General features: G+C 36.7%; 1 protein-coding gene across 2 annotated transcripts in view; it reads left to right on the forward strand.

The window, feature by feature from the left end:
- Positions 1-17,294, forward strand: part of myh10 (myosin, heavy chain 10, non-muscle) — a 63,539-nt gene that overhangs the window by 26,169 nt on the left and 20,076 nt on the right. Inside the window, exons 4-14 of one of the 2 annotated variants that reach the window (XM_058777911.1) lie at positions 1,617-1,644; positions 7,321-7,423; positions 8,422-8,451; positions 9,284-9,301; positions 11,397-11,489; positions 12,869-12,932; positions 13,234-13,332; positions 13,536-13,679; positions 14,489-14,584; positions 15,377-15,495; positions 16,043-16,195. In XM_058777911.1, coding sequence (XP_058633894.1) covers positions 1,617-1,644; positions 7,321-7,423; positions 8,422-8,451; positions 9,284-9,301; positions 11,397-11,489; positions 12,869-12,932; positions 13,234-13,332; positions 13,536-13,679; positions 14,489-14,584; positions 15,377-15,495; positions 16,043-16,195 — 947 coding nt within the window. The remainder of the gene's footprint in view (positions 1-1,616; positions 1,645-7,320; positions 7,424-8,421; positions 8,452-9,283; positions 9,302-11,396; positions 11,490-12,868; positions 12,933-13,233; positions 13,333-13,535; positions 13,680-14,488; positions 14,585-15,376; positions 15,496-16,042; positions 16,196-17,294) is intronic. The other variant, XM_058777912.1, reaches the window with a different exon arrangement.

Below are 17,294 nucleotides of genomic sequence, written 5' to 3' on the forward strand. Positions count from 1 at the left end.
AAAAGTCTGCACAAACATTTTAAAGCAGTGACTTGCTCCTGAAAAGAGAAGACATCTGTGGCCACCATTTTTGGGTTGGGTTGGCCAGGTTTATCTTATCTAGTGCTTCTTGGTTCCACCGGACAAACACAGATGCCTGGCGTTTCAAGGATGGCCTGTTCTCAGCAGCTATCTGATACTGCAAGAGCAACAGTTTAACAGTGACATGAAGTTATTTATCTACATCATTAGCAACATTCTGCAGCTCCAGATTTGGGAACTGAGACACCACCCAAATGATCACTTGGAAGAGCTCCCAGGGTGGGTGGGTGTTCGTTCGCCCCTGGTTTACAGAAAATGTATTCAAGTGAATCACAACTCTTTGGAAGAGGATGCAGAGAGTTATGCTGTAATACAAATGAATACATACTCCAGTGTGACGCACAAAAAGCTTGACGAGTACGGTGTATGTGGTTTTGTAACTGCTGTACAATGCGGAGGAAGTCGTTTACTTTATGAGCTTATTCAATCATATGTCTTGTATGAGGAGGAGGCTGCAGGACATTAAGTAGTACATTAAATCTGCTGATCTGTTTCCATTCAGATTGTTCTTTCTCTGGGCATGACCTGAGCCCAGTGTGTCCTGACACTGTGGCCAGTCTTGGCCATAGTCTCTTAATACTCAAACCCAATTGCCTACAGTCCGTATGCACCAGTGTTTGATTAAAGTGAGCTGATGTTACAGAGATCAGTGCTCTTAAAGCATGTCAGAGGCTTTCGCGTGCATAGGATAATGTTCACGCAAGTGTCTCTGGCATAAACCTGAGTTGACATTTAAATGTTGCCTGGGAATTGAAATTAAGAAGTAGGGCAGAGTTTTGGTCGCATTGAAGCTAAAACATCAATATCAATAAAATGGCAATCCGTATCATATGAGAAATATGATATGTGCTGTTAAAAGCCTTTTTAATCCCATCCTCAAATAAGTAGTCACATGATGTCCCCTATCTTCCTCTTGCAGAGGTTTAGTATCACTGTGGAACCATTTTGCTTGCTTTAGAATTTTCCTATAAAACCTTCACTTTCAAAGTTGTGAAATCATTCCGTTTTGTGAAAGACCAACCTGTTTATGAAGTGAGATTTACAGATGAGTGGGAATACTACTACTTTGAAGATAGACACGATGTGACATAACGAGTTTTGCAGATGTTTTCTGGCTTGCATTTTAGGCCAACACAGCATTTTCAGTTGGCACTCATTTTCATTTTAACTGAGCCATCTTTCTCCCTGCTGTTTTCTTTCACGAAAACTTTCCATCTGTTGAAAAGACAGAATAGTCATATGCAGTGTTGAGTGTTGATATACAAATATGACAGCAGATTGTAATAATAATTGGGTAGGAATAAACCATAAAATAGGTTTTTAGTTTCTTTTGCAAGATTGCAAGTGTTGCATGTGTGTACATGTGTTGTTTGTATTTGATAAACCACTTTGTGGTGAAATGATTGTCTTTTGCTGTTTTAGGTTCTTTTAAATGTCAAAGTGGATTGATTTGAATTAAAGGCTCAGGTGAACTGAACTGAAAATGCTGACCCATTTTTTTTTTTTTTTCTCTCTCTCTGTCTCCTTTTTTGCAGACCGTGAGGACCAATCAATTCTTTGCACGTGAGTAACCATTAGGTCATCTCTATTCAGCAGTTACAGGTTACGTCAATCAGTCGGGGCTGATGGAAGTGATGTCACGTCCCCAGTGCTGCACAGGAATGGGCTTTTTTGGAATCATACATGTACAGCTATGCCTGAAAACATGAGTCATGTATCATTGTGGTATTAAATATCAGTAGCTGCAGCTGTTCGGCATGTAGAGCATTCACCGTGTGAGTCAGACCCACAGCAAATATTTCTAGTCAGCCTGTAAGAATTCATCCATAGAAATTTGAGCTTTTGATGCATTAAGCCTGAGTTATTGTCTTTGCACATTGTAAATAAGTAAACAGCCTCTCTCATGTCTTTGTGGCACTGTAAGAGGTTATGAGAGTGGGTTTTATCATCCTCTCTCAAAGTCGACCCCTTCTGACCTGTTGATACCACTGCAGCACATGCCATTCTGCACCCCCACTGTGAAGACATACGTCTATGTAGCTAGAATGCAGGGTTAAGGAATCTCGCACTTACCAGCTTATAAATGAATGAAGACGATTTATGCTTCAGAAGAAGAGAATATAGTGTACAATCATACAGAGTACTTTTATTATGCTTTTTATTATCCTTTTTGGAGCATGAAATCCTTTAGTGTTGTACAGAATCTTCTAGTAGATTCCAACGCATACGTCTTGCTAGTTTTTAGCAACATGAGGATATTTTCTTTTTTCAGAATGGAATAAAATGCAGGAGTTTTAAGAGATGCTTTTAGAAGATGGGCTGTTTCCATGACATCTTAAACTCAATAAACAGTGGGATGCAATGCATTTGGCAAAGATGTCAGTCTAATCATTAGGGCTGGGTATTGTTGAAAAATTTTCGATATCGATACCAATACCTTGAGTTCGATACCGGTTCCTGAACGATACTTTTTCCGATACCAATTTTATGAAATCAGTTTTAACAAGATTACATTATCTAAAAAAAAAAAGCTTATCTCAACTCAGCTTGTTGACATTTATACAGACTCAAAGCCTCATCTCCCGAGACGCTGCACAAAGGAACAAAATATATCCAACACAATAAATCAGTGCAAATAATTTTAATAAAGTTCAAATAGTTTTCAGTTTACACATCTGTTAGGCTACATTTACACTAGTGCGTGTTCGTTTTAAAACGCATAGCTCAGACAGAATCATCATTTTTTTATTCATTTAATCTAGGTATGAAAATCTTTATCCACATAAGTGGGTGTTTTATTGTTATTAAATTCTGGTGTAGTATGTCTAATTATTTGAATGCATAAAAACTTAGTTTATTTAAATCTATTCTTAAAATAGCCTTATGAAATGTTTTGTGTTCTGGTTTTCAAATGAAGGCATAAAACAATTTAATTTATCTTAAACTTTGATTTTCAATCTTTTAATGTATTTATTTTGCCAAACAAAGGGGGTTTACTATTAAAATTAAAACATGGAAGAAATGTTGTGTGATCATTACTTTAAAAAATAAAGTTTGAATAATTTTAATAGTAGCCTAGTAGTAACAGTATGTACATTCTGCTTAACAATGTATTTCTGCCGCAGTGTCTTCCAAGTTGAAGTGAATACCTTTACAGTTCTGTGTGTATATGATGTGATGCTAGTTTTACTCAAATCAAACGGTAAAATGCTCATGAAGTGACTCTCAGAGCAGTTCTGGAGATGTTGTTCATGTGTTTATGTCATCATTTAGTGAGACGGCAGACGCTGAAATCACTGCGAGCGTCACACGCGCTTCAGTCTGTGTGTAGTAAACAAAACCGCGCGTTATAGAGAGCAGACTGCTCCATACCTTTTTCGAGTCGCTCTCGCGGATGTCAAACACTGATCGATCTGCACCACATCGCTTCTAGTCGAACACACTTAGTGCTGCAGGCTCATTGCCTCACTGACGCTGATGAGATTAACCCCTTAGGTATCGAAATTTGGTACCGAACAACAAAACGTTTTTCAATACTCGATGATATCGAGGCAATTCGGTCGGTGCCTAAAAAGTATCGAACTCGATACCCAGCCCTACTAATCATCTGTTGCTGTAGCTGGGGTGCTTTTAAGGGTCTTAACTTTATTGATAGACTTTTATTTTGAGCTGTTCGTAATGTCAATGTATATAGTGCTTTACAATTCATTTTGTTACAGCATACCTGTATTGTATGTGCATTTGAGGTTCTCATAAAATACTCTTCATAAGTTAAGTGTTTTATCTTAGATAAATAAGTAGCAATGATCAGGGTCATTTTTCAGTGATGTGTGTGTGTATATATATACATGCATGCATGCATACATACACACACATAGTATATAGGTTTTTGTGTGATTCACCCATTTGCGTTAGATTTTGCTGTTATATTTTATTGATTGAAGCCAATGTTAAGTGAATGACTTCTCAGGCCTTTGTGGAAAAACTTTGGCCGCCTTTTATAAAGTTTTTTTTCCATTTATGGGCAGATTGGAGAGAAGAATGTTTGAATCAGACCTGTGAAGAACTGCATTTCTTGCATTCATATCATTGTGTTATAAAAAGTCATTAAAACACTATGCATGTCGGTAATATTCAGGGCTTGACATTAACTTTTTTGCTCATCGGCCACTGTGGCTAGTGGTTTTTCAAATTTATTAGCCATTTAGCATTAGGGTTGGGTATTTTTCGATACCGGTGCCAAATCGATACTTTTAAAATGGTATCGGTGCCTGAACCGATACTTATGAAAAAATCATAAAAATAAATAAAAAATGACCAATTGGATTGGCCATTAGCACTAAACACATGATGTCTTTTTCATTCATACTGGACACCAGAGGGCGCCCTAGAAAAAAAAATCCACATATCCAGTCACAGAAGTAGCGGAACTCATGAAGGGTTGTGGCTAGAAGGGATACAGCTCCGACCGGAAATGAACAATGAAGTAAATTTTCTACCTATTAGATTGTGTTTTATTAACGTCTACACCTACCCCAACACTAAACCTACCACTTACAAGAATGAAAAAACAGTAATTATTGTTGTACAGTGTGGCAAAAATTACGCTGTATTGATGTGCGCATGCCCAGTAGCGCCATACGTATCCCTTCTAGCCTTAACCCTCATGAAGCTCCAGGAAATCCCATATGGACAAATGGACAAAGGCATTGCTATCCCTTTAACTGAGTAAACAAGGTATAAACATTTTGAATGATAAAACAAATACAATAAACACTCGACTATGACAATGTATATTTTATCTGTGTTATTCAAGCCATCTCTGGTATTTTCATAATAAAAGTATATTTATAATCCATTGCTAATCGATGTATTAGTAGCCTATGGAACATATTTTCTGCCTCATTCTGTGACAAGAAGCAACGTCAGATCACAAAAGGAAGCATTTAACTGGTGTTGTGGACTAAAAAGGTTATAATGTTCTCTTTTGTTGGACAACGGGTTTAAAAACGTGAATACAAGAGAATTTTAGCTTTAGGCATTTTAATTTAAGCATGTTTAGCTTAGCTAGTTAATGGAAGGCTACCTGCTGCCGTCAGAGCATGTTTAATTTCTGCATTCACGTGCTCCTCGGATGCTCTCATTTCCCTGAGTTGTGCTTTTAAGTCTGAATGTGAAAACAGCACGCTCGCGTTACTACAAATATTTGTTGGACTTGTATTATTAGAGCTTTTCGACTTGAGTTCAAGTGCATTTTCTCAGTCGGGAAATAATTTTTGCTAAAAAAATGCTAAGATAGGCTACCATAAAAGTAAACCGCCAGTAGGTGGCAGTAAGTGATGGTCTTAATGAGTCATTGAAGCATGCCTTCAAACGATTCATTCAGATGGCTGATTCATTCAAGAATGAAGCAAGTGCCTCACTGTGGATCACTGAATCATTGACTCAAATGATTCAAAATTCAAAAATGCAAATCATTCAGAAACAAAACACTGCTGTGTGTTGCTCAGACATGTGTGACTGTTCTGCTGTGATCTTTGTTTGGAACTTATTGTCATTAACCAAATGGAGCAAAAACAGTCAACGTTGACCATATGTCCTTTCAATAAATTCAAATTCAAATATTGAACTAAAATGTATATTAACTACTCATTTTAACTCTTGTATAAATTTTCAGGGAACTTCCCTCTCTTGGTCGTATCATGTTGCTTAACTAGGCTGTATGTTATAAATATAAAAAATTGCATTCATTTGTTTTGATTTGATTGTTTTGACAGGCTGCGTGAGCTTCAACTGGCGCGACCTTGTTGTTACTGATTATCCATTATCAATCGCCGTCTACACTAAATGTAATAAAATCAGAACCATTCTCGCTGAAATTGCAATTAGATGTTTTAATCAGATTAGTTGTCCGGTCGGGCAAGTAAAATACTTTTCTTTCACTTGCCCCTTTAAAAAAAAAATCTAGGCTACTTGTCCCAGACAAGCGTTAATGTCCAGCTCTGTTATGTGTATAAAATTCAACCCGCCAGAGTGGCTGGTGGGAGTGACTGTGTTACCCGTCACAGCTGAAATCCACCTGCATTTGGCGGGTTGGCGGGTGTTAATGTCAAGCCCTGCTAATATTATAAAAGACTTTTAAAGGGGTCATATAATGCCCATTTTCCACAAGTTGATATTATTCTTTAGGGTCTTAATGAAAAGTCTGTAACATAGTTTGGTTAAAATTTCTCATTGGTAGGTTAAAAAAAAACACCTTTTTACCCTGTCAGAAACTGCTCTTTTCAGAGCAAGCAGTATTGTGTCATTCTCCTTTAAATGTTAATGAGCTCTGATTACCCCGCCTCTCTTCCGAGCCGCTCTCTGAGGGACTGTTTACTTGATTCATCGTAAAACTTGCTAATTAGTGCATTATTTGGAAAAGCGATTTGCAAAGATTCATTTAAAAAAACCCTGTACTCACTTCTTCTGGAGGTGAATCTGGATCACGAAAGATTTGTGCGAACATAGACGCATTTAGGTAGATAGAGGGCGCATTCCCTTCAGAACCAAACCTAATCCTCTTCAGCGGCTCAGATGATGGGAGTAAATGACTACTGCTATGTTCATTATTACATCAACAACAAAACACCTCAATCGCTTAGGAGTCATTCTTGTCTACATCTGTTCCGGCGGTGATGACAGCTCACTCAGGGCGGAGCTAAGGTAAGACACCAGTGCAGTCTGTGCTAAAATGCTACTGTCAATCAAACTATCGTGGGAGTGGCCTTCATACGTGTGACGTCACACAGACAGGCATCTAAGAATGGCTCGATTTGAGAAAGGGGTAAAGATTTTAGTAGATAAAAAAAAAAAACACTGGGTGGATTTTTATCGTCCTAGGGTGGTTGTGTACACACTGCCAACACACATTTCAGTTCAAACAACTTGTAAAAGTGCATGTAGCATTATATGACCCCTTTAATGTTTAGGCTGCTTAATAAAACTCATTGTGTAATGTACAAGCACTATAGACCAAATCCTCCTCAGTCAGAGTCCAAGCCGCTGAAAGGAGCTGCAGCTGTAAAAACAAACAGCAGAGCTAGCAGACCTGCGATACAGGATGCAGCCTGATGCTTAATTTAGCTTGTAGAATGCAAATGTGCTTGCATATCTACCCAATCTGTTGTGTTTTATTTTATTTGGGTATTTTATTATTCTAATGATATGTTTGCTTTTGATTGGATTTTTCTCTTGCAGAGGGGAATCAGGTGCTGGAAAGACAGAAAATACCAAAAAAGTCATCCAGTACCTGGCTCACGTTGCATCGTCTCACAAAGGAAGGAAGGACCATAACATTCCAGTGAGTTCCATTTCTCTCGGCCATTCGCTGAATCATTCATGTTGACGTTCTTGTTGAATTTCACCAATAAAATAGGTGCGGAGAGAAGGATATGTTGGCATATTTTGTTGAACTGTCACGCCTCAGTAGGGGGCAGTACTGAGCAGGATAGGATAATGAGGCTTGCAGGTTAAAAACTAGTGAATTTAGAATCATATGCGAAACTTGCTAATCTGTTTTAAGAAAACTTTATATTATTAGGGTTCATCTTCATCTTTAGACAGACGTCTCTAGAATCCCTTTTAGAAGGTAGACTATTGACATGCCATCTTAAAAATAATTAATTAATTAATAAAAAAAAAAAAAAGAGTGGGATGCAATGGGCACAGACATCTGTCTAATCTATTGCTCTAGTGCGGGTGCTTTTAAGCATCTTGACTCTTTTGAGAAGAATTTACAATTTTTTTTTATAACTTATCTGTACTGCATTTACAGTTGAAGCTCTCATAATGTACTCTTTCATTTGTAATGTCTCATATGTAATCTATTTTATGTAGTTACAATAACATCAGAGTGCTTTTGCTGGAAGAGGAATTTTAACCGAATTAACATACATCAGTGGATAAAATGCACTTGCATGTCATTGATCGTGTTTTGTGTAGTTTCTAATGTACTGGTATTGTTGTCTAGATGATCATGTAGTAATAACGGCTGACTCTTAACTGTGTATATAAGTATTACTTGTGGGCCTATATCTTAAAGGTTGCAGTGCTGGCCTGTAGTTTGCCATCCTTTTGCAGTTTTACTGGTCTCTTAATTTGTGATATGTATTACCTTCAAAAATATATGCAAGCATGCTAAAGAGTTTTACATGCTGCGGTTATTGGTCTTAATGTATTCGCATGGCCAAATTTATGCAACATACTAAAGGCTTAGATCTGTCCCATGGTCTAAGACACTTGGAGAATGTGGCCCTGATGCCTTCTAACATATTACATTTGTTTATTATATACAAACAGCCAGAATCTCCTAAAGCAGTCAAACTTCAGGCAAGTTCCCTTTTAAGCTTTTTATACCTGCTCTGCTTGTGCATGCAAAACTAACCTGCTGTATAAACACCAATGGAATGTAGCCAATCCAAGGGGAAATTTTCAGCACTCTGGGATATTTTTGAAATAAGTAAAGGCATTGCTTTAAGGGGTTTACATTTGAAATATTTGTGCATATTTTGTCACATTTGCTAAATGGTTTTGAATGTGCACTCTGTCCATCTTTTGTGTTGGATGAAACATATTAGAGAAAAACCTTGTTAACTTGTCAGGATAGCTGGGGGCATAGTGATATATTTGCATGATGTAAAATCTGACATTTTAAAGTCATTTTCATATTTAACTTGGTTGTATGGAAGTAAATGAGCTGATCATGTACAATATGAGCTGATGTCTAAGAGATGTTAAAGAAAAGAGAAAAAAAACTAACGAAATTGAGTGTTTTTAGCACCACACATAAAGGTCAGTTCTGTTATTTAGACCAGTGGTTGTCAAACCTGTCCTGGGGACCCCCAAGCACAGCATATTTTGTATGTCTCCCTCATTTAACACACCTGATTCAACTCATCAGCTCATTAGTAGCGTCTGCAAGACTTAAAATGGCTGGTGGTCCCCAGGACAGGTTTGAGAACCACTGATTTAGACCAGCAACATTCTAAACCAGCCTCATTCACAAACTGAGAAAGTATCCTTCACATACAGTATATTCACAGCACATTTTGTTCAGCTTTTAAATCACCCCTTGCTTGTGTGTGTTTTGTCTGTCGTGTGTTTGTGTATTTCCCTCTGTGACATTAACACCTCTGTTTCCATGATAATGATTTGATTACAGAACGGAATCCTGTTTTATGTGAGTAGCTTGTAGTACCTTATTTTTTACCATTTTCTTTCTTATTTCATGCTACTGCTTTGGGCATAGGAAACTGTCATTTTTGTTCATTTTACCCTCATCTTTTATTTATTTGTTTTTACTAACGACTTCTCATTCTGCCGTATAACATCTGCTTTCTGAATTATTCTTTTCTGTTCTCTGCGGATCCAATTTACTATGCTTTTGGGGGTGATGACAAGTAATTCACATGTCTGTAAACGTTACACTTTAAAAATACTGCATGATGGTCCTCTTGTCAGCTGATTGAATTTTCGCTGGCATGCGTCAAAGTCAGCAGAAAGCTTTTAAGCATACAAACAAATCAAAAGCCACAGAGGAATTTGATTCTTCAGGCCTTCTTTAGGTAATTATTTTGGGGGCATTTGCTGCAAATAAGCATGTCTGTTAGCCTTTTACACATGCTTTAAGAACAGATTCCTTTCAAGTAGAGCTTTTTAAACATGTGCTGCATATCATGCATGCACAAGCCCCTCTGTCCAAATAGTAGTAGATCATCATCTGCTCAAATGGATTCTTAGAAATGTTGATTAGGCCCATATATAATGATAGCTATGACGCAACGATATGGTTTATAAAGCATGACCAGTATAAACACGTCATGTCTGTAAACGTTGCACTTTAAAATACTGCATGATGGTGCAGTGGTCACAGTGCTGAATTCCCATTTGTCAGATCACACGTTACTCTGCTCCATCCATGCAGTTGGAAAGTTCTGGAATGTCCATTTACAAAGAGCTCTGCTACAAAGAGCAGCACGAATGCCAGTAGTTCTTTGCATACTTTCTGTAATGATGAAAGTACCCTTTTGACTTAATCTTATCAGAGCCTTCATTTGCTAAAAATTACCATTGCTAATGCAATTTTGTCATACCACTTCAATGGTTAATTTATCTCCAGTTTAGATGAGAGTGAAACCTGTTATTTTTCTTATTAAGCTTCATCACTAATGCTTTTTAAAAGTTCATTGCATTGTTCTGACTTTAGTTACTAATTTTTGTCTGTCTCTCAGATACACCCAGATATGTTTAAACAATTCAGCAACTATTCAACAGTTAAACATCTTGCAGTCTATTTGTAGGCTTTTTATAATAGTAAATTTCCATAAGCATGAAAATGTTAACGCTTTAAACCACAAAATCCCCTGGACTTTATCCACTATTTTGCTGTCGTTTGGATTACGTAATGGGAACAGGGTGTAAATTCACAGTGGCCATTCTCTCTTACGCCGTGATGTGTTCCTGTCTAATGACAGCAGCAAGAACAATGGGACACCTGTCTAAACTTCCTATCAGGTGGACGTGGGCAACACTGAGGGTGACTAGAGGATGTAAGGGGTGAATGTCCCAGATTTGTTGCTGGGGGAGCTGTGATGCAGACTGACTCTGTGATGTGGCACAGTGGGGCTTTGGGCATCTGTCGTTGCTAATTTGAGGAGTTTCCTCTCCAACCCCCCATTGCCTGTATTTCAGGCAGCCAGTGAGAATTTGCACAAAAAGCCTCTCATGGCTACCCAGGCTTTAATTAGGTTTGTAGGGTAGTGTATTTTTACTCCATCCAGATGATCTGCTTCTGGTTTGAGGGTCAAATGAAGAGAAATGGCTTTGCTATGGAAGCAGACTGATCATTGTTAGCCACACCATCTCAACAAAATACTGTGAAGAATACAGTAATTAAATGACATTTGTGATCAAGATGATATGGAACTTTTGAGTTTGGAGTCAGTCATCCCACTCCAAAACATATGTGTATTAAAAGGGGGATGTTAATAAAGACCTTACTAATGATACAAACTAACCCAAGGTGATCTGCGGCATACTGTTTTAAGGTAATATATGCTCAAATTTGCGAGTTTTTAAAATTGGAAATGTTTCTTTTGATTTCACTCTGTTTATTGATGTTAAATAGAACATATTCACTGGGTTTCTTTTCAAGGTTTCACAAACATTTTTTTTTTATTGCTTTTTAGTTATACATTGCCTTTGAACTTTTAAAGTTAATTTTGTATCTGTATTTAAATATTTATTGTTTCTAACCAGTGACCTTTGCATTAAAGGGAGAGTTAGAGCGTCAACTCCTGCAGGCAAACCCTATTCTGGAATCCTTTGGGAATGCCAAGACAGTGAAAAATGACAACTCTTCACGCTTTGTAAGTTGGTCTATTAAGTCTGATGTAATAATTCCACCTCTGTTTTTCCTGCTGTATCCCTGTTTTAGCACTGGTTAGTTCTCACCACAAAAGTGGATGTGGACAGACAAAACAACAGCGTCTTTGGATTCAGACCGTTTGATTTTGCTCTCGTTAAGTTAAAAGCATCGTCCCACAAATGCACGCTGCAGTTCACTATTACATGGAACAGTAGTGAACATATATAACACATGGTTATGTAAGCTCACTGTACATTAAATAAATGCACAGCTGTTTACATTTGCACTCTGCAAGGAAAATATACAGTATAAGAACACGCTGTTGCATCTTTAAAAACGTTTGTAGTTTGTTTTGCGGTGTTTATGTAAGCCATTAATCAGTTCCTCAGGAGGGTGTAAAGATCGGTTACACTCACGGTGTGGATGAATCATGTGTTGGAGACTCAAGACCTATAGAAGAGAATTTATGCCATACCTTGACCACTACAAAGCAATGACAAAACAAATATTTTCAATTTGTGAGCGTTTCTCTCACTTAACGTAAGTGATCTCTCAGTTTGAAGGGTCTGTGATAGGAAATCAACACATCCTGTCGTGAATAATTCAGATTTTAAAAAAAAGGATTACAAAAATAGCCCCCCCCCCCCCCAAAAAAAACAATTACCATTTTATTCCTTCAATTAAAAATAAAGCATGCTAACATTGTCTTCTATGATGTGCAACATAAAGAACACTCAGAAACTGTAGTGTAGTGTTTCATGACCCTTTAAACATTGCCACAACATTTTATTAAATTCTTGTTACATTTTGGCAATGACATTTATGTTTACTGATTATGCTTATTTATTTATTACTTTACAATGACATTTATTATGTTATGCATGTAGCATCTGGAAAGGGCCATTTAGGTACACACTCACTAAAATCCACATTCAGCGATCTGAAGAACTAGCCATCTGTCTTGCATCCGCTCCTCTTGTCAGCTGATTGAGTTTTCGCTGGCATGTGTCAAAGTCAGCAGAAAGCTTTTAAGCATACAAACAAATCAAAAGCCACAGAGGAATTTGATTCTTCAGGCCTTCTTTAGGTAATTATTTTGGGGGCATTTGCAAATAAGCATGTCTGTTAGCCTTTTACACATGCTTTAAGAACAGATTCCTTTCAAGTAGAGCTTTTTAAACATGTGCTGCATATCATGCATGCACAAGCCCCTCTGTCCAAATAGTAGTAGACGATCATTTGCTCAAATGGATTCTCTGAAATGTTGATTAGGCCCATATATAATGATAGCTATGACACAACGGTATGGTTTATAAAGCATGACCAGTATAAGCACGTCATGTAAAAAAATGCGTATCTTAAATATTTGTCTTTCCACAGGGCAAGTTCATCCGCATCAACTTTGATGTAACTGGTTACATTGTGGGGGCCAACATTGAAACCTGTATCCTGATCTGATAACCATTCCATTACATTTGAGCAGTGCTGCAAATAGCTGCAAGATCAAAGGCCTGAAATGGGTGAATTTCTGTGTGTCTTTATTTTTCAGCAGAAGTAAGGGTATTATTAAAAGTATTATTTAGTATTTTACAAATAAAAATCAATCAAACAAATTCTAATCTTTTGTATATTAGTTTTATTACATTTAAATAAAGTGCTACGAAAGATGTATACAGCTTTGATTTGACTTAGACTGAAAAATGAGCTGTAAAATGGACTTTGCTTGCCCTTAACTTAGTCTAAAGATCTTCTTGAAAAGTCCAGGGCTATTCGCCAAGCCAAAGATGAACGCACCTTCCATGTCTTCTACCAGCTGTTGGCTGGTGCTGGTGAACATCTAAAATGTGAGTATTTCTTTTTACATGGTAAAGTTTTTAGCAATGAGATTGGGAGACTTAATTCAAAGTGCAAGGTCAACATGGATGTAATGAAGCAGGCTTTGGATAGTCTCAACATGTGAAGCAATCAGACTGATTATGAAGAGTATGGTGCAGTCTGCTGTCTAGAGAAGATTGCAGCTGTGTTAATGCTCTTATTCTTCTGGCAGCTGATCTACTCCTGGAGGGCTTCAATAACTACCGCTTCCTCTCCAACGGTAACATTCCCATTCCTGGCCAACAGGACAAGGACAATTTCCAAGAGACCATGGAAGCCATGCATATTATGAGCTTCTCTCATGATGAAATCTTATGTAAGCATACATGAAACAAATCTATTTCTACTACATTGTATATTTACTGCTGTTTTACACATGCATACTAGTAAATCATCATAAACGGGTATTGCACACCTTTTTGCCTTTCAATGTTGCATTCGAAATGGTCAGTGAATTTACAGTACAAGAGTCTCGTATAGTTGATAACCCTATTATTATTTTAAGGCATGCAGTTAACATGAAGTTTAATTCAATTTAAATTTGTTTAAAAACTTAATTTAGTACACAATTTAACAGTTTGATTCTTTTTTTAAACATTGTTTATATGCAGTATAAATTAAACCCAGATGGGATGTTTAATCAAAGTTATCTCCATTCTCTTAGTAAATTGTAATTCTTATTGAAGCTCAGTAAGCCATGAGTGAAACACTGTTATTCATTGAAATGTTGCAAAAATCAGCAGAGCATTGCAGGCCAGCAGAATTTTATGTATGATTAAGTCCATAAAGGATCTGTATTATTTTAAGTGAATTTTTTGTTTAATTAAATTATATTATATTTACTTTGTAATTTGATGCAATTTAGAAATGTTTGTTTTGAGTCCTCATCCTCTGAAATATTCAAACCCCTCAAATGAAACTGAAAATGATGAATATGAAAAAAATAAGGAATAATCTTGATTAAATGTTGTAACTGTTTGACATCCCTAATAAGTTCTGGTTAAAATAGTTTTAAATGGGGTATAAGAATGCCACACTCCAGAACATCGACCTTCCAAAAATATTTCACGTCAACTACCCACATAATGTTGACGCTCTTGTCCTTCTTTTTCTTTTTCACTGCAGCAATGCTCAAGGTGGTATCAGCTGTCATGCAGTTTGGCAACATTGTGTTCAAGAAGGAGAGAAACACCGACCAGGCCTCTATGCCAGAAAATACAGGTACTCTCATCTGTTTTACAAGTTTCAGAAATGCATAATGCCTTATTTTAGCACAGAGATAACTTTCTTTGTTTTAATGTATTATGTGAAGTACTTAAATAACTCTGTAGATCTTTTGGCAGTGCATTAGCATTAAAGTGTGTTCAGTATCCACACTACCTTCCAATCTAACCTCTGCGGCAGATGTTTTTGTGCAGTTCTCCACTGCTCTGTTTTGACAGATTACCCGTTGGACTTCTCTTGGGCTCCCATGATGACAGTTTGAATGGTTTTTGGATACGTTTCATATTAAAAGAAAATACCGGAATAGTTGTGCTAAGTTGCGTTAAATCAAACGTGTTTACATAAGAGCCCCAAAAGTGACCGTTTTATATCGTCATGATGCATTCCAGCAAGCTTACTCCACTGGCATTTTGATTCATTTGTTTTTATCATCACCGTTCATGGAGGCTTGAACAGATGAAAGTTTCAATATCATACCAAGTCATTCACGACTTGAAGCTGGAAAGGTATAGTCATGCTGGTGGTCCTGAGGGGGAACTCTTGGGGTTTGTTTGGCTGCTAAATGGGCTGTAGGGGTTTAGAAGTCTGTAAATTGCAATAACGACCTGACTTATTTGAAATACCTCTTATATTCATGAGCAAAAATGTCCCATAATAACTTCTTTCACCACCATTTAAGTGCATAAGGGATACTTCTAAAATCCTATAAATCGAAAAAGAATGTCACCATTTTTGGTCAGCTTGCATTAGAGGACCATTCTGTGAACAAGTGTGTTTTCTGTTTTTCAGCTGCTCAAAAGCTTTGCCACCTGCTTGGCATGAATGTCATGGAGTTCACACGTGCCATCCTGTCTCCAAGAATCAAAGTGGGCAGAGACTATGTACAAAAAGCCCAAACTAAAGAACAGGTAATGACCTATTAAGTTTTACACTGTATATCTGTCAAATCACCCACCCTTTCAGCTATGGAGCAATGTTTTCAGTAGTGTTTTACCTCTTGAATCTTGTCAGGCCTGATTGTAGACCATTGCTGTACTTTTGTTCTATTCACATTTCCTTTTCACCTCTGTCCTTTTACAACAATAGGCTGCTAGTCTCCTGTCATTAAAATGTCATCATAACTGAACAAATTCTGCAGAGGGGGTAGTGTTTGGAAAATAATTCCACTAGAGGGTCATTTCAGGTTTTGCTGACCATTTTTAGGGTTGGGTATTTGAATTTTAGCAATACGGATTCTGCTAATTGATTCCAATAAAAAAAAGAAGCATGTGTCCTATTGACTCCACGATTTTTAGAAGAAATGGAAGTGGTTCTAAAATGAAACCGGTTCTTGATACCCAACCCTACTTTTGTATCTGTGTTATAATAGTGTGATCCTATATTATAACACATATTTTTGTAAATGTGGGGTTTGTCACTTTTTCCCTAATCCTGTCTCTCTGTTCCTCTGACCAGGCCGACTTTGCAGTGGAAGCCCTGGCCAAGGCCACATACGAAAGGTTGTTCCGCTGGCTTGTTCACCGCATTAATAAAGCTCTGGACAGGACCAAGCGCCAGGGAGCTTCCTTCATTGGCATCCTGGACATTGCTGGCTTTGAGATATTCCAGGTGCAGCTTCCTTGGATTTTGTGCTCAGCTGTCTCTTACGCTAAATCATAGATATTAATCACTATACTGCAACAAATCAGAGGTTATATGATATGAGGTTTTCTAAAAATGCAGGCAATGCAAGAACTTAATAAAAAGATATTGCATGGGACACATTTTATTTAGTTTAACATAGATTTTAAGCATACCACAGTATTAGTGGGTTTCATCACTGATTAAAAACAGTGATTATCGAAAACGACAGAATTTCTATGGAGAAAATTAAGAATGAATTGAGTTTTTGATTTGTGACATAAAAATATATTACTATTTTGCCACAGACTGTACTTCTCAAAGTGGTAATACAAAATTAAGTTTTGTTCCAATTTTATTACTACAGTTTTTCTTTCATGTTTTAGTAGTAAACCTCTATTGTGATCAGTTTGCCAAAAATAAAAGGAATTGTTACATTTTAATTTGATTGCATTTTTAAAGATTAATTTAATTTGATTTGATTACCAGCGTTTTTGATGCTTAAATTTGTATTAAATCAGTAATCCAGAAAAATAAAACAGACAACATAGGATTTAAAAATATTTTATAGGCTTTATTATTTAAAACAAAATTGAGTCTGTTATTGTAATAAAATATTAAATTATTAAAGTTTTATGAAATCAATTGTTTAGACATGCTTTTTGATTAATAAAATAAAATTAAACCATTAAATCAGAATCTAAAGAAGAAAACAGTATTTTGGACATGATTTAGTAAATTACAAAAATTTAATTATACCATTATAACGAAGTCCAAAAAAATTAATGGAAAAAAATGGAATAAAAAAAAAAAATAGCGAAAACTTAAAACCTTAAGAAGGTTTCTTCCTTCAGGTTGTGCTGGAGGATGTCCTTGCTGTCTAGCTTTGGATAAGATGCATCTGCTAAATTGAGTAATTATGGTATAGTTAGGATGAAATTACAAGGTTTACAGTAAATAGCGTAATTGTATACACTCTCATAGTTGCAGTATTTAGATAAGTGATAGTGATATTGAAGATACCGATGTTGGTTAAAGAATCTATTATGCATGTTCTGGGACTAAAAATGCTATGGACAAAGACGGT

Source organism: Onychostoma macrolepis, chromosome 06, assembly GCF_012432095.1.
Source record: "Onychostoma macrolepis isolate SWU-2019 chromosome 06, ASM1243209v1, whole genome shotgun sequence".
NCBI classification, from domain to species: Eukaryota; Metazoa; Chordata; class Actinopteri; order Cypriniformes; family Cyprinidae; genus Onychostoma; species Onychostoma macrolepis.